We start from the raw sequence: 13687 nt of genomic DNA, 5'->3' as shown, positions 1-13687 counted from the left end.
GAGCATGCGTGTGAGGTGGGGCTGCCCTTGCCTGGACACTGGGTCTCAGACTGTGGCACAGCTGACATCACAGAATCCACTGTGAGGCTACGGCTGTGCTTCGGGACCTAGAACTTCAGACAAAACACTGCGTGCATTCTCAGACTGTATGTTTTTTTTATTTAAATTGCAGTAAGGAAGCTGAAATGGGCTCTCCAGGGGCATTTCCCAGAGCCCTGGTCCCCTTTGCAGCTCCCAGCTCTAGGTCCTATTGATGGGCTTCAACGGTCACTGGCTCCATGGTCTCAGATGTCACACCAGTGATTTCCAGCCCCTGGCCACTCTCTGCTGTCTCTGTGATGGCCTCCATTCGGGTCCCTTCCACTGGCTTCGCCAGGATGCTCCCATGTTTATTTCGTGACGAGGCCACTGTCTTTTTTGTGAGTCTGGCTCTCATATTCCTGAAGCAAGAGCTGATCCTGCTGAGTATGTTGGTGGTGGGACCCGAACGCGCTGGAGATAAGCTCCTGCCCGATCTGTGCGAGGTCTTGGACTCACTGGTGATGGGAGCACGGCTGATGCCTTTGGGAGCAGTGCCCTGCTCGCTGCCCCCCGGGCTGCCGTGGCCTTTGGCCTTTTGGTCATCTCTAGTGGCTCTGCGGCCGCCTGAGCCTGGGCCAGCTGCTTTGGGGATTGTCTTGCTCCCCGCTGCCTTGTGGTGGCTTTCCACGGAACTGCAGAGCGAGGGGCTCGTAAGAGCTCTGTCCTCTCCCCAGTGCTCCCTCCTCTCCCTTCTTCCCTTGTGGGCCTGGGACACTCTCTGTGAGCTGCCATCCTGTTCGCTCACTTTGCCTTCCTGTGGCAAGCTTGAGACGAGGGTCCCGTCATCGTCCTTGTCGGCTCTTCCTTTGACAGTCTTGCTGGTAGGTTCTGCTCCGACCACAGTCATGCCGGCCCCTGGGGAGAGGCTGGTGGACGTGCTGGAAGCATACTGTGGATTGTTCTCAGCACCTGCCAAGGCCGTTTTCCCGCTCCTCAGGGATGTTCTGGCAGTGTCCCCAGTGGCTATGTTGGTTTTGCTTCCTCCAGGCCCGTCGCTGGCTGTGGCTGCTATGGCCGTGCTCTGCTCTTCAGCGGCAGGAGACTTGATCACTGCCGAGCTCAAAGCACCCGCTGCGGTGCCTCCTGCCACCCCTGCTGTCTCCACCTTTGTCGTTGCCCGCGATGCGGACGCTTTGTCAAGCCCTGTAGTAGGTTTTGCTTTCGCAGTGGCCACATCGGGCATGGTATCGGGCTTGTGGGAGTCCAGTTGGATCCCTTCGCCCCCCGCAAAAGCTGCAGACGTGGCCCCGGCCACCTCAGGGCACGTGTGGAGGCTGCTGACGCTCACCTGGTCCTGACGCCCCTTTCCTTGGAAATCCTCCACGGCCGGGCTCCTCCCGTCCTCCTCCTCCTCGAACACAGGCACGCAGGTCATGTCCCAGACGGGAACGGCATAGGTGTTGCTTTCACTGTCCACTGGTGGTCGCAGGAGGTCAATCAGCTGTTCCCACTCGGTGAAGAGGTCTTCCCGCGCGTCCAGAGGGGGACAGAGCTGCAGGTAGAAGCAGCGGCCAGTGGCAAGCTTCACGCGCAGCTGTTGTTTCTCACGATTGTGAGTGGAGATCCTCACGAACTCCAAGGGAAGGAGCCTGGTGAGCTCTAAGGTCTTTGCAGCCTTGTGGCTCTTGCCCTTGGTGGCCGGGCTGCGCTCGGCGTGCTTTTCACAGCCGGTGGCCCGTCGGGCCAGCAGCATGATGTCTGGGAGCGGGAGGACGGGGCTGGTGGATGTGATGCCCATGGTCACCATGCCGCCCCAGTTGTGCACGTCAATCGCTTCTCCCCTCTTCGTGACCTGGATGAAGTCGCTCTCGAATATTGCTGCGTACTTGAATATGTGGTATTCGCCCTTGTGCAGTTGCTGCTGCAGCTTCCCCGTGGTGGTGTTGAACAGGTCCACCCAGGTGCTGCTCCGGGCCGTGTGATACGGGAGCAGAGAGTCCCCACTCATGGCTGTCTTTGATCACGACAGGCAGCGCGGTTAAGGCGGGTCCCTGGCTCTTCCCTCCCTCGGCCTCACTGGCCGAAGAGCGAGCCGCGATGCTCCTGCGTCACACAGGCGGCCCTACGGCAGGTCTTCCAAGCCCGCCCCACAGGCCCCCACGTTTGCCTCAGGGTCTCCCAGAGGCCGGGGTGTGAGTAGGGGCACAGATGATCACAGTGGGGACGCTGTAGGGCGCCTGGAGCCCAGGCTGACTCTCTTCAAGTGTGTCGAGAGGTACGGTAGGCTCCCCCTCCGCCTCACCTCACTTCTGCTTCTGGGTTTTTATCTCCCCAAGAGGCCGTGGTGAACTTCCGTCCTAGCGAGAGAAGTAACCACTTTGTCAGCCTAACCCCCTGGCACAGCCTATTTATCCTCTGATGCCCTTTGTGACCTATCAGTGTCACAAAGCCCTTTGTGACCTATCACTGTCACAAAGCCCTTTGCCTCATCCCCCAGCTGCCCCCTCAGGGCAGGGCCCCCATCCTCTCCCAAACACCCCACTGCCCCCGCGGAGGACAGGCCCATCCTGCCAGGGACTCAGGTGCGTTACCAAAATAAAAATGTCTTCAAGTGGGAAAGTTTTGTGTGGGTCCTTTTTCTTTTCCTCCCCCAAATTCAGCTACTGGATGAAATCTATAGGAATGTAAGATGATGGGATCAATTTGAACCATTTAAGCTCGTGGTTTAATTGTATCGAATAAGGCAGAGTTGGCAGTGGCGGTCCTTAGTCTGTCCTTTCATAAAATCTCAGTAAACGTGGACGATGGTGAGTGCCAATTCCCCTGTGAAGCCTTCCCTAACCCAGAACTCCTTCCCATGCCCCAGACCCCCTCCTCTGAATAGATCCAGTCCCCAAACACACGCCTCTCATTGTATTTGTCACTCAGAGTTGTGATCATTACTCGTGCTGTCCTGTCTCCTCCACCATCTGTGTACCTCTGTGCGGGACCGGGGTGGCACACTGTCTGAAAGTTGTTGCACCGAGGTAGCTTCCTCTCTGCACCATCACCTGCCACCTTGAGCCAGTCCTTTAAATGCTCTGAACTTCCGTTTGCTTATCTGCAAAATGGAAAGACGTGAGAATCGGAAGGGGGCACACACATTCAAGAACTTTATAAACAGCTAAGGGCTATGCACGTGTTTTTTTTTGTTTTTTTTTTTCCTGTAAATTTATTTTATTATTTATTTTTGGCTTCTCTTGTTGGGGAGCACGGGCTCTAGGCGTGCGGGCCTCGGTAGTTGTGGCGCACGGGCTTAGTTGCTCCGTGGCATGTGGGATCTTCCTGGACCAGGGCTCGAACCCGGGTCCCCTGCGTCGGCAGGCGGATTCTTAACCACTGCGCCACCAGCGAAGTCCCTATGCACGTGTTTTTAATGCATTTTCTTCCTTCAGACTAGTGTTTCCCTGCACTTGCCTGTGTGGAAGTCATAAGATCAAAGGAGTGTGATGTGATCTTTTTGTAACTTCTCCTCCTTGGGTCCAAGGAAAAGCTGGTGGAGAGTAAAGCATTAATTGCGGCTCCCTGCAGCTCCTAGTCTTCTCGGAAACTCTGGGTTAATTCTGGGGTCAGGAACCTTGTTTGGCCAGGGGAAACAGTGCACATGTGTAGGTCTTGGGCTGGCTCCCTTTCTCAGCAGTGCTCCCCACCAAGTGCCCACCATTCCGTCCACCAACAGAAGAGACCTCTCCCCAGCCTCCCGTGATGAGGTCTGTGGAAGTCACAAACTGGAGGTCCAATCAACAAGGATGCTCTGACCTAACAAATACTCTCCCTCATGTGAGGTTTAAGGATTTGGTTTTGGAGCCCCAGAAGAAAAAAGTGCCTGCAGATTTGGTGTGGAGAAACCCTTCTGAGCAGGGCATTGAAAAGTTGAATTAGTGGCTGAAGGAGGACTGGACGCTGGACGTTCCAGGAGTGAACGCTGGAATTCCAGGTGGGAGCCTGTTTCTGGCCGCAGCCCGGGTCATGCCAGAGGCTAGAGGTAGAAGCCTGGGAGCCAGACACAGCTCAAGGGTGGACTGGATGCTCTCGAGAAAAGGCCAGCTAAGAGCTGTGAGCTCACTGAAGTTCGCAAACCGGCTCCCAGCCCCCACCCCTCCCTCCCCTCAATCTAGTAAAATTGATGCTCATCTCTGTAGTTTTGGAACATGATGGTAAGAATGGTGGTGCCTCGGGTTCTTGTGCTGGTCCTATCTCGGGCTTGTTTGCTTGCTTCCTTCTCAAACTACAGACAGGGCTTTGCATAGAGAAGTGGGCTGGTGGATCACTGTTCTGCAAAGATCCCATTGTGCGACTGGAGCAGGTTACCTTCTCTGAGCCTCAGTGTTCTCATCTGTAAAATAGGCATATCGTTCCTTCTTTTCCTAATAACCAAACAAGTGTTCTTGTACTTTACCTTAAATAAAGGTACTTTAAAGATGCCAAGCCTTTCTGACATCACTTTTGTGCATAAATAAAAGTGAAAGAAAGAGAAAGGCATTGGCAATAACTTCCTCACAACTGCCACGGTGATTGTAGGACCATCCTGATTTCAGAGTTAGTAAAATGTGAAAAATACAACACCTGTGTACCTACCATCTTGCTTAAGAGACAGAACAATTCCCAGCAGCACTAACAGCCTTGTGTCCACCTCCTTGACCTAGCCTTTCCACCCTAGAGAAAACTGTCCTCAATTTTGTGTTTACTCTTCCCTCATTTTTAGCTACCGTTGTTTTAAACATGTACCCTATGCAATCTGTTGTTTGAGCTTGTTTCAGAATGGTTCCATGAGTGGAACTGTATCCCATTCTTTTGATGTTTTTAAAAATCATGAGAAGTTGATCTATGCTAATGTGTGTAGCTCATTTATTTTTCACTATTGAATATTCCAATCTCATCCTATCCTGCTGTATGAATTCTGCTGATGGAAATTTGGGCTGTTTCCCGTGTTTTGCTGTTAAGTTATTTTTGCTCTAAACATTCTCAGAGTTGTTTCTTAGAACATGTGTGTTTCTCCAGGGTATATACGTGGGCAGGGAACGGCTAAGTCTAGATGAGAGTGCTTGCTGTTCTGATTGCTAGCTAATACTGCCGCCCTTATTTCTGTCCACTGAATAGCCCGAGGGGACATGAGTCCTGTTCTGGCTCTGTTTACAGACCTTCAGGGGGAATAAGCGTTTATAAAAAGAATAGGGGGGGATTCCCTGGTGGCGCAGTGGTTGAGAGTCCACCTGAGGATGCAGGGAACATGAGTTGGTGCCCCGGTCCTGGAAGATCCCACGTGCCGCCGAGCGTCTGGGCCCGTGAGCCATGGCCGCTGGGCCTGCTCGTCCGGAGCCTGTGCTCCGTGACGGGAGAGGCCACAACAGTGAGTGGCCCGCGTACCACAAAAAACAAACAAACAAACAAAAAACAGAAAGAATAGGGGGCTAGTGAAGGAGAGCTTCCCAGACCATAGTCTGACTTTGAGCCATGGCCCTGAGGGGCAAAGCCAGAAAGGAGTGGAAGCCAGATGGAAGCCAACTGCTGTTGGCGCTGAGCATGCGTGTGAGGTGGGGCTGCCCTTGCCTGGACACTGGGTCTCAGACTGTGGCACAGCTGACATCACAGAATCCACTGTGAGGCTACGGCTGTGCTTCGGGACCTAGAACTTCAGACAAAACACTGCGTGCATTCTCAGACTGTATGTTTTTTTTATTTAAATTGCAGTAAGGAAGCTGAAATGGGCTCTCCGGGGGCATTTCCCAGAGCCCTGGTCCCCTTTGCAGCTCCCAGCTCTAGGTCCTATTGATGGGCTTCAACGGTCACTGGCTCCATGGTCTCAGATGTCACACCAGTGATTTCCAGCCCCTGGCCACTCTCTGCTGTCTCTGTGATGGCCTCCATTCGGGTCCCTTCCACTGGCTTCGCCAGGATGCTCCCATGTTTATTTCGTGACGAGGCCACTGTCTTTTTTGTGAGTCTGGCTCTCATATTCCTGAAGCAAGAGCTGATCCTGCTGAGTATGTTGGTGGTGGGACCCGAACGCGCTGGAGATAAGCTCCTGCCCGATCTGTGCGAGGTCTTGGACTCACTGGTGATGGGAGCACGGCTGATGCCTTTGGGAGCAGTGCCCTGCTCGCTGCCCCCCGGGCTGCCGTGGCCTTTGGCCTTTTGGTCATCTCTAGTGGCTCTGCGGCCGCCTGAGCCTGGGCCAGCTGCTTTGGGGATTGTCTTGCTCCCCGCTGCCTTGTGGTGGCTTTCCACGGAACTGCAGAGCGAGGGGCTCGTAAGAGCTCTGTCCTCTCCCCAGTGCTCCCTCCTCTCCCTTCTTCCCTTGTGGGCCTGGGACACTCTCTGTGAGCTGCCATCCTGTTCGCTCACTTTGCCTTCCTGTGGCAAGCTTGAGACGAGGGTCCCGTCATCGTCCTTGTCGGCTCTTCCTTTGACAGTCTTGCTGGTAGGTTCTGCTCCGACCACAGTCATGCCGGCCCCTGGGGAGAGGCTGGTGGACGTGCTGGAAGCATACTGTGGATTGTTCTCAGCACCTGCCAAGGCCGTTTTCCCGCTCCTCAGGGATGTTCTGGCAGTGTCCCCAGTGGCTATGTTGGTTTTGCTTCCTCCAGGCCCGTCGCTGGCTGTGGCTGCTATGGCCGTGCTCTGCTCTTCAGCGGCAGGAGACTTGATCACTGCCGAGCTCAAAGCACCCGCTGCGGTGCCTCCTGCCACCCCTGCTGTCTCCACCTTTGTCGTTGCCCGCGATGCGGACGCTTTGTCAAGCCCTGTAGTAGGTTTTGCTTTCGCAGTGGCCACATCGGGCATGGTATCGGGCTTGTGGGAGTCCAGTTGGATCCCTTCGCCCCCCGCAAAAGCTGCAGACGTGGCCCCGGCCACCTCAGGGCACGTGTGGAGGCTGCTGACGCTCACCTGGTCCTGACGCCCCTTTCCTTGGAAATCCTCCACGGCCGGGCTCCTCCCGTCCTCCTCCTCCTCGAACACAGGCACGCAGGTCATGTCCCAGACGGGAACGGCATAGGTGTTGCTTTCACTGTCCACTGGTGGTCGCAGGAGGTCAATCAGCTGTTCCCACTCGGCGAAGAGGTCTTCCCGCGCGTCCAGAGGGGGACACAGCTGCAGGTAGAAGCAGCGGCCAGTGGCAAGCTTCACGCGCAGCTGTTGTTTCTCACGATTGTGAGTGGAGATCCTCACGAACTCCAAGGGAAGGAGCCTGGTGAGCTCTAAGGTCTTTGCAGCCTTGTGGCTCTTGCCCTTGGTGGCCGGGCTGCGCTCGGCGTGCTTTTCACAGCCGGTGGCCCGTCGGGCCAGCAGCATGATGTCTGGGAGCGGGAGGACGGGGCTGGTGGATGTGATGCCCATGGTCACCATGCCGCCCCAGTTGTGCACGTCAATCGCTTCTCCCCTCTTCGTGACCTGGATGAAGTCGCTCTCGAATATTGCTGCGTACTTGAATATGTGGTATTCGCCCTTGTGCAGTTGCTGCTGCAGCTTCCCCGTGGTGGTGTTGAACAGGTCCACCCAGGTGCTGCTCCGGGCCGTGTGATACGGGAGCAGAGAGTCCCCACTCATGGCTGTCTTTGATCACGACAGGCAGCGCGGTTAAGGCGGGTCCCTGGCTCTTCCCTCCCTCGGCCTCACTGGCCGAAGAGCGAGCCGCGATGCTCCTGCGTCACACAGGCGGCCCTACGGCAGGTCTTCCAAGCCCGCCCCACAGGCCCCCACGTTTGCCTCAGGGTCTCCCAGAGGCCGGGGTGTGAGTAGGGGCACAGATGATCACAGTGGGGACGCTGTAGGGCGCCTGGAGCCCAGGCTGACTCTCTTCAAGTGTGTCGAGAGGTACGGTAGGCTCCCCCTCCGCCTCACCTCACTTCTGCTTCTGGGTTTTTATCTCCCCAAGAGGCCGTGGTGAACTTCCGTCCTAGCGAGAGAAGTAACCACTTTGTCAGCCTAACCCCCTGGCACAGCCTATTTATCCTCTGATGCCCTTTGTGACCTATCAGTGTCACAAAGCCCTTTGTGACCTATCACTGTCACAAAGCCCTTTGCCTCATCCCCCAGCTGCCCCCTCAGGGCAGGGCCCCCATCCTCTCCCAAACACCCCACTGCCCCCGCGGAGGACAGGCCCATCCTGCCAGGGACTCAGGTGCGTTACCAAAATAAAAATGTCTTCAAGTGGGAAAGTTTTGTGTGGGTCCTTTTTCTTTTCCTCCCCCAAATTCAGCTACTGGATGAAATCTATAGGAATGTAAGATGATGGGATCAATTTGAACCATTTAAGCTCGTGGTTTAATTGTATCGAATAAGGCAGAGTTGGCAGTGGCGGTCCTTAGTCTGTCCTTTCATAAAATCTCAGTAAACGTGGACGATGGTGAGTGCCAATTCCCCTGTGAAGCCTTCCCTAACCCAGAACTCCTTCCCATGCCCCAGACCCCCTCCTCTGAATAGATCCAGTCCCCAAACACACGCCTCTCATTGTATTTGTCACTCAGAGTTGTGATCATTACTCGTGCTGTCCTGTCTCCTCCACCATCTGTGTACCTCTGTGCGGGACCGGGGTGGCACACTGTCTGAAAGTTGTTGCACCGAGGTAGCTCCCTCTCTGCACCATCACCTGCCACCTTGAGCCAGTCCTTTAAATGCTCTGAACTTCCGTTTGCTTATCTGCAAAATGGAAAGACGTGAGAATCGGAAGGGGGCACACACATTCAAGAACTTTATAAACAGCTAAGGGCTATGCACGTGTTTTTTTTGTTTTCTTTTTTCTGTAAATTTATTTTATTATTTATTTTTGGCTTCTCTTGTTGGGGAGCACGGGCTCTAGGCGTGCGGGCCTCGGTAGTTGTGGCGCACGGGCTTAGTTGCTCCGTGGCATGTGGGATCTTCCTGGACCAGGGCTCGAACCCGGGTCCCCTGCGTCGGCAGGCGGATTCTTAACCACTGCGCCACCAGCGAAGTCCCTATGCACGTGTTTTTAATGCATTTTCTTCCTTCAGACTAGTGTTTCCCTGCACTTGCCTGTGTGGAAGTCATAAGATCAAAGGAGTGTGATGTGATCTTTTTGTAACTTCTCCTCCTTGGGTCCAAGGAAAAGCTGGTGGAGAGTAAAGCATTAATTGCGGCTCCCTGCAGCTCCTAGTCTTCTCGGAAACTCTGGGTTAATTCTGGGGTCAGGAACCTTGTTTGGCCAGGGGAAACAGTGCACATGTGTAGGTCTTGGGCTGGCTCCCTTTCTCAGCAGTGCTCCCCACCAAGTGCCCACCATTCCGTCCACCAACAGAAGAGACCTCTCCCCAGCCTCCCGTGATGAGGTCTGTGGAAGTCACAAACTGGAGGTCCAATCAACAAGGATGCTCTGACCTAACAAATACTCTCCCTCATGTGAGGTTTAAGGATTTGGTTTTGGAGCCCCAGAAGAAAAAAGTGCCTGCAGATTTGGTGTGGAGAAACCCTTCTGAGCAGGGCATTGAAAAGTTGAATTAGTGGCTGGAGGAGGACTGGACGCTGGACGTTCCAGGAGTGAACGCTGGAATTCCAGGTGGGAGCCTGTTTCTGGCCGCAGCCCGGGTCATGCCAGAGGCTAGAGGTAGAAGCCTGGGAGCCAGACACAGCTCAAGGGTGGACTGGATGCTCTCGAGAAAAGGCCAGCTAAGAGCTGTGAGCTCACTGAAGTTCGAAAACCGGCTCCCAGCCCCCACCCCTCCCTCCCCTCAATCTAGTAAAATTGATGCTCATCTCTGTAGTTTTGGAACATGATGGTAAGAATGGTGGTGCCTCGGGTTCTTGTGCTGGTCCTATCTCGGGCTTGTTTGCTTGCTTCCTTCTCAAACTACAGACAGGGCTTTGCATAGAGAAGTGGGCTGGTGGATCACTGTTCTGCAAAGATCCCATTGTGCGACTGGAGCAGGTTACCTTCTCTGAGCCTCAGTGTTCTCATCTGTAAAATAGGCATATCGTTCCTTCTTTTCCTAATAACCAAACAAGTGTTCTTGTACTTTACCTTAAATAAAGGTACTTTAAAGATGCCAAGCCTTTCTGACATCACTTTTGTGCATAAATAAAAGTGAAAGAAAGAGAAAGGCATTGGCAATAACTTCATCACAACTGCCACGGTGATTGTAGGACCATCCTGATTTCAGAGTTAGTAAAATGTGAAAAATACAACACCTGTGTACCTACCATCTTGCTTAAGAGACAGAACAATTCCCAGCAGCACTAACAGCCTTGTGTCCACCTCCTTGACCTAGCCTTTCCACCCTAGAGAAAACTGTCCTCAATTTTGTGTTTACTCTTCCCTCATTTTTAGCTACCGTTGTTTTAAACATGTACCCTATGCAATCTGTTGTTTGAGCTTGTTTCAGAATGGTTCCATGAGTGGAACTGTATCCCATTCTTTTGATGTTTTTAAAAATCATGAGAAGTTGATCTATGCTAATGTGTGTAGCTCATTTATTTTTCACTATTGAATATTCCAATCTCATCCTATCCTGCTGTATGAATTCTGCTGATGGAAATTTGGGCTGTTTCCCGTGTTTTGCTCTTAAGTTATTTTTGCTCTAAACATTCTCAGAGTTGTTTCTTAGAACATGTGTGTTTCTCCAGGGTATATACGTGGGCAGGGAACGGCTAAGTCTAGATGAGAGTGCTTGCTGTTCTGATTGCTAGCTAATACTGCCGCCCTTATTTCTGTCCACTGAATAGCCCGAGGGGACATGAGTCCTGTTCTGGCTCTGTTTACAGACCTTCAGGGGGAATAAGCGTTTATAAAAAGAATAGGGGGGATTCCCTGGTGGCGCAGTGGTTGAGAGTCCACCTGAGGATGCAGGGAACATGAGTTCGTGCCCCGGTCCTGGTAGGTCCCACATGCCGTGGATCGGCTGGGCCCGTGAGCCATGGCCGCTGGGCCTGCTCGTCCGGAGCCTGTGCTCCGTGACGGGAGAGGCCACAACAGTGAGTGGCCCGCGTACCGCAAAAAACAAACAAACAAACAAAAAACAGAAAGAATAGGGGGCTAGTGAAGGAGAGCTTCCCAGACCATAGTCTGACTTTGAGCCATGGCCCTGAGGGGCAAAGCCAGAAAGGAGTGGAAGCCAGATGGAAGCCAACTGCTGTTGGCGCTGAGCATGCGTGTGAGGTGGGGCTGCCCTTGCCTGGACACTGGGTCTCAGACTGTGGCACAGCTGACATCACAGAGTCCACTGTGAGGCTACGGCTGTGCTTCGGGACCTAGAAATTCAGACAAAACACTGCGTGCATTCTCAGACTGTATGTTTTTTTATTTAAATTGCAGTAAGGAAGCTGAAATGGGCTCTCCAGGGGTATTTCCCAGAGCCCTGGTCCCCTTTGCAGCTCCCAGCTCTAGGTCCTATTGATGGGCTTCAACGGTCACTGGCTCCATGGTCTCAGATGTCACACCAGTGATTTCCAGCCCCTGGCCACTCTCTGCTGTCTCTGTGATGGCCTCCATTCGGGTCCCTTCCACTGGCTTCGCCAGGATGCTCCCATGTTTATTTCGTGACGAGGCCACTGTCTTTTTTGTGAGTCTGGCTCTCATATTCCTGAAGCAAGAGCTGATCCTGCTGAGTATGTTGGTGGTGGGACCCGAACGCGCTGGAGATAAGCTCCTGCCCGATCTGTGCGAGGTCTTGGACTCACTGGTGATGGGAGCACGGCTGATGCCTTTGGGAGCAGTGCCCTGCTCGCTGCCCCCCGGGCTGCCGTGGCCTTTGGCCTTTTGGTCATCTCTAGTGGCTCTGCGGCCGCCTGAGCCTGGGCCAGCTGCTTTGGGGATTGTCTTGCTCCCCGCTGCCTTGTGGTGGCTTTCCACGGAACTGCAGAGCGAGGGGCTCGTAAGAGCTCTGTCCTCTCCCCAGTGCTCCCTCCTCTCCCTTCTTCCCTTGTGGGCCTGGGACACTCTCTGTGAGCTGCCATCCTGTTCGCTCACTTTGCCTTCCTGTGGCAAGCTTGAGACGAGGGTCCCGTCATCGTCCTTGTCGGCTCTTCCTTTGACAGTCTTGCTGGTAGGTTCTGCTCCGACCACAGTCATGCCGGCCCCTGGGGAGAGGCTGGTGGACGTGCTGGAAGCATACTGTGGATTGTTCTCAGCACCTGCCAAGGCCGTTTTCCCGCTCCTCAGGGATGTTCTGGCAGTGTCCCCAGTGGCTATGTTGGTTTTGCTTCCTCCAGGCCCGTCGCTGGCTGTGGCTGCTATGGCCGTGCTCTGCTCTTCAGCGGCAGGAGACTTGATCACTGCCGAGCTCAAAGCACCCGCTGCGGTGCCTCCTGCCACCCCTGCTGTCTCCACCTTTGTCGTTGCCCGCGATGCGGACGCTTTGTCAAGCCCTGTAGTAGGTTTTGCTTTCGCAGTGGCCACATCGGGCATGGTATCGGGCTTGTGGGAGTCCAGTTGGATCCCTTCGCCCCCCGCAAAAGCTGCAGACGTGGCCCCGGCCACCTCAGGGCACGTGTGGAGGCGGCTGACGCTCACCTGGTCCTGACGCCCCTTTCCTTGGAAATCCTCCACGGCCGGGCTCCTCCCGTCCTCCTCCTCCTCGAACACAGGCACGCAGGTCATGTCCCAGACGGGAACGGCATAGGTGTTGCTTTCACTGTCCACTGGTGGTCGCAGGAGGTCAATCAGCTGTTCCCACTCGGCGAAGAGGTCTTCCCGCGCGTCCAGAGGGGGACACAGCTGCAGGTAGAAGCAGCGGCCAGTGGCAAGCTTCACGCGCAGCTGTTGTTTCTCACGATTGTGAGTGGAGATCCTCACGAACTCCAAGGGAAGGAGCCTGGTGAGCTCTAAGGTCTTTGCAGCCTTGTGGCTCTTGCCCTTGGTGGCCGGGCTGCGCTCGGCGTGCTTTTCACAGCCGGTGGCCCGTCGGGCCAGCAGCATGATGTCTGGGAGCGGGAGGACGGGGCTGGTGGATGTGATGCCCATGGTCACCATGCCGCCCCAGTTGTGCACGTCAATCGCTTCTCCCCTCTTCGTGACCTGGATGAAGTCGCTCTCGAATATTGCTGCGTACTTGAATATGTGGTATTCGCCCTTGTGCAGTTGCTGCTGCAGCTTCCCCGTGGTGGTGTTGAACAGGTCCACCCAGGTGCTGCTCCGGGCCGTGTGATACGGGAGCAGAGAGTCCCCACTCATGGCTGTCTTTGATCACGACAGGCAGCGCGGTTAAGGCGGGTCCCTGGCTCTTCCCTCCCTCGGCCTCACTGGCCGAAGAGCGAGCCGCGATGCTCCTGCGTCACACAGGCGGCCCTACGGCAGGTCTTCCAAGCCCGCCCCACAGGCCCCCACGTTTGCCTCAGGGTCTCCCAGAGGCCGGGGTGTGAGTAGGGGCACAGATGATCACAGTGGGGACGCTGTAGGGTGCCTGGAGCCCAGGCTGACTCTCTTCAAGTGTGTCGAGAGGTACGGTAGGCTCCCCCTCCGCCTCACCTCACTTCTGCTTCTGGGTTTTTATCTCCCCAAGAGGCCGTGGTGAACTTCCGTCCTAGCGAGAGAAGTAACCACTTTGTCAGCCTAACCCCCTGGCACAGCCTATTTATCCTCTGATGCCCTTTGTGACCTATCAGTGTCACAAAGCCCTTTGTGACCTATCACTGTCACAAAGCCCTTTGCCTCATCCCCCAGCTGCCCCCTCAGGGC

The 13687-nt window shown here is 54.8% G+C and overlaps 3 protein-coding genes across 3 annotated transcripts; all 3 read right to left on the bottom strand.

Moving 5' to 3' along the window:
- Positions 1-1217: 1217 nt before the first annotated feature.
- Positions 1218-2029, bottom strand: LOC307065887 (Golgi-associated RAB2 interactor protein 4-like; the record flags this gene model as incomplete). The annotated part of the gene is made up of 2 exons (XM_079722890.1): positions 1218-1224; positions 1275-2029. The coding sequence occupies 2 exons, from the start codon at positions 2027-2029 to the stop codon at positions 1218-1220; spliced, it is 762 nt and encodes a 253-aa protein (XP_079579016.1).
- Positions 2030-5826: 3797 nt separating this feature from the next.
- LOC307065878 (Golgi-associated RAB2 interactor protein 4-like) lies at positions 5827-7608 on the bottom strand (the record flags this gene model as incomplete). Its single annotated transcript, XM_079722876.1, has 2 exons — positions 5827-6537; positions 6880-7608. 2 exons carry the CDS (start codon positions 7606-7608, stop codon positions 5827-5829), a joined length of 1440 nt encoding a protein of 479 aa, XP_079579002.1.
- A 3793-nt stretch (positions 7609-11401) lies between these two features.
- On the bottom strand, positions 11402-13183 carry LOC307065870 (Golgi-associated RAB2 interactor protein 4-like; the record flags this gene model as incomplete). Its single annotated transcript, XM_079722865.1, has 2 exons — positions 11402-12112; positions 12455-13183. 2 exons carry the CDS (start codon positions 13181-13183, stop codon positions 11402-11404), a joined length of 1440 nt encoding a protein of 479 aa, XP_079578991.1.
- Between the last annotated feature and the right edge of the window lie 504 nt (positions 13184-13687).

Source organism: Hyperoodon ampullatus (genome assembly GCF_949752795.1).
Source record: "Hyperoodon ampullatus genome assembly, chromosome: 2".
Lineage (NCBI taxonomy): Eukaryota > Metazoa > Chordata > Mammalia > Artiodactyla > Ziphiidae > Hyperoodon > Hyperoodon ampullatus.
Note: the sequence above shows the minus strand (reverse complement) of the source record. Positions and strands in the feature narration are given on the sequence as shown.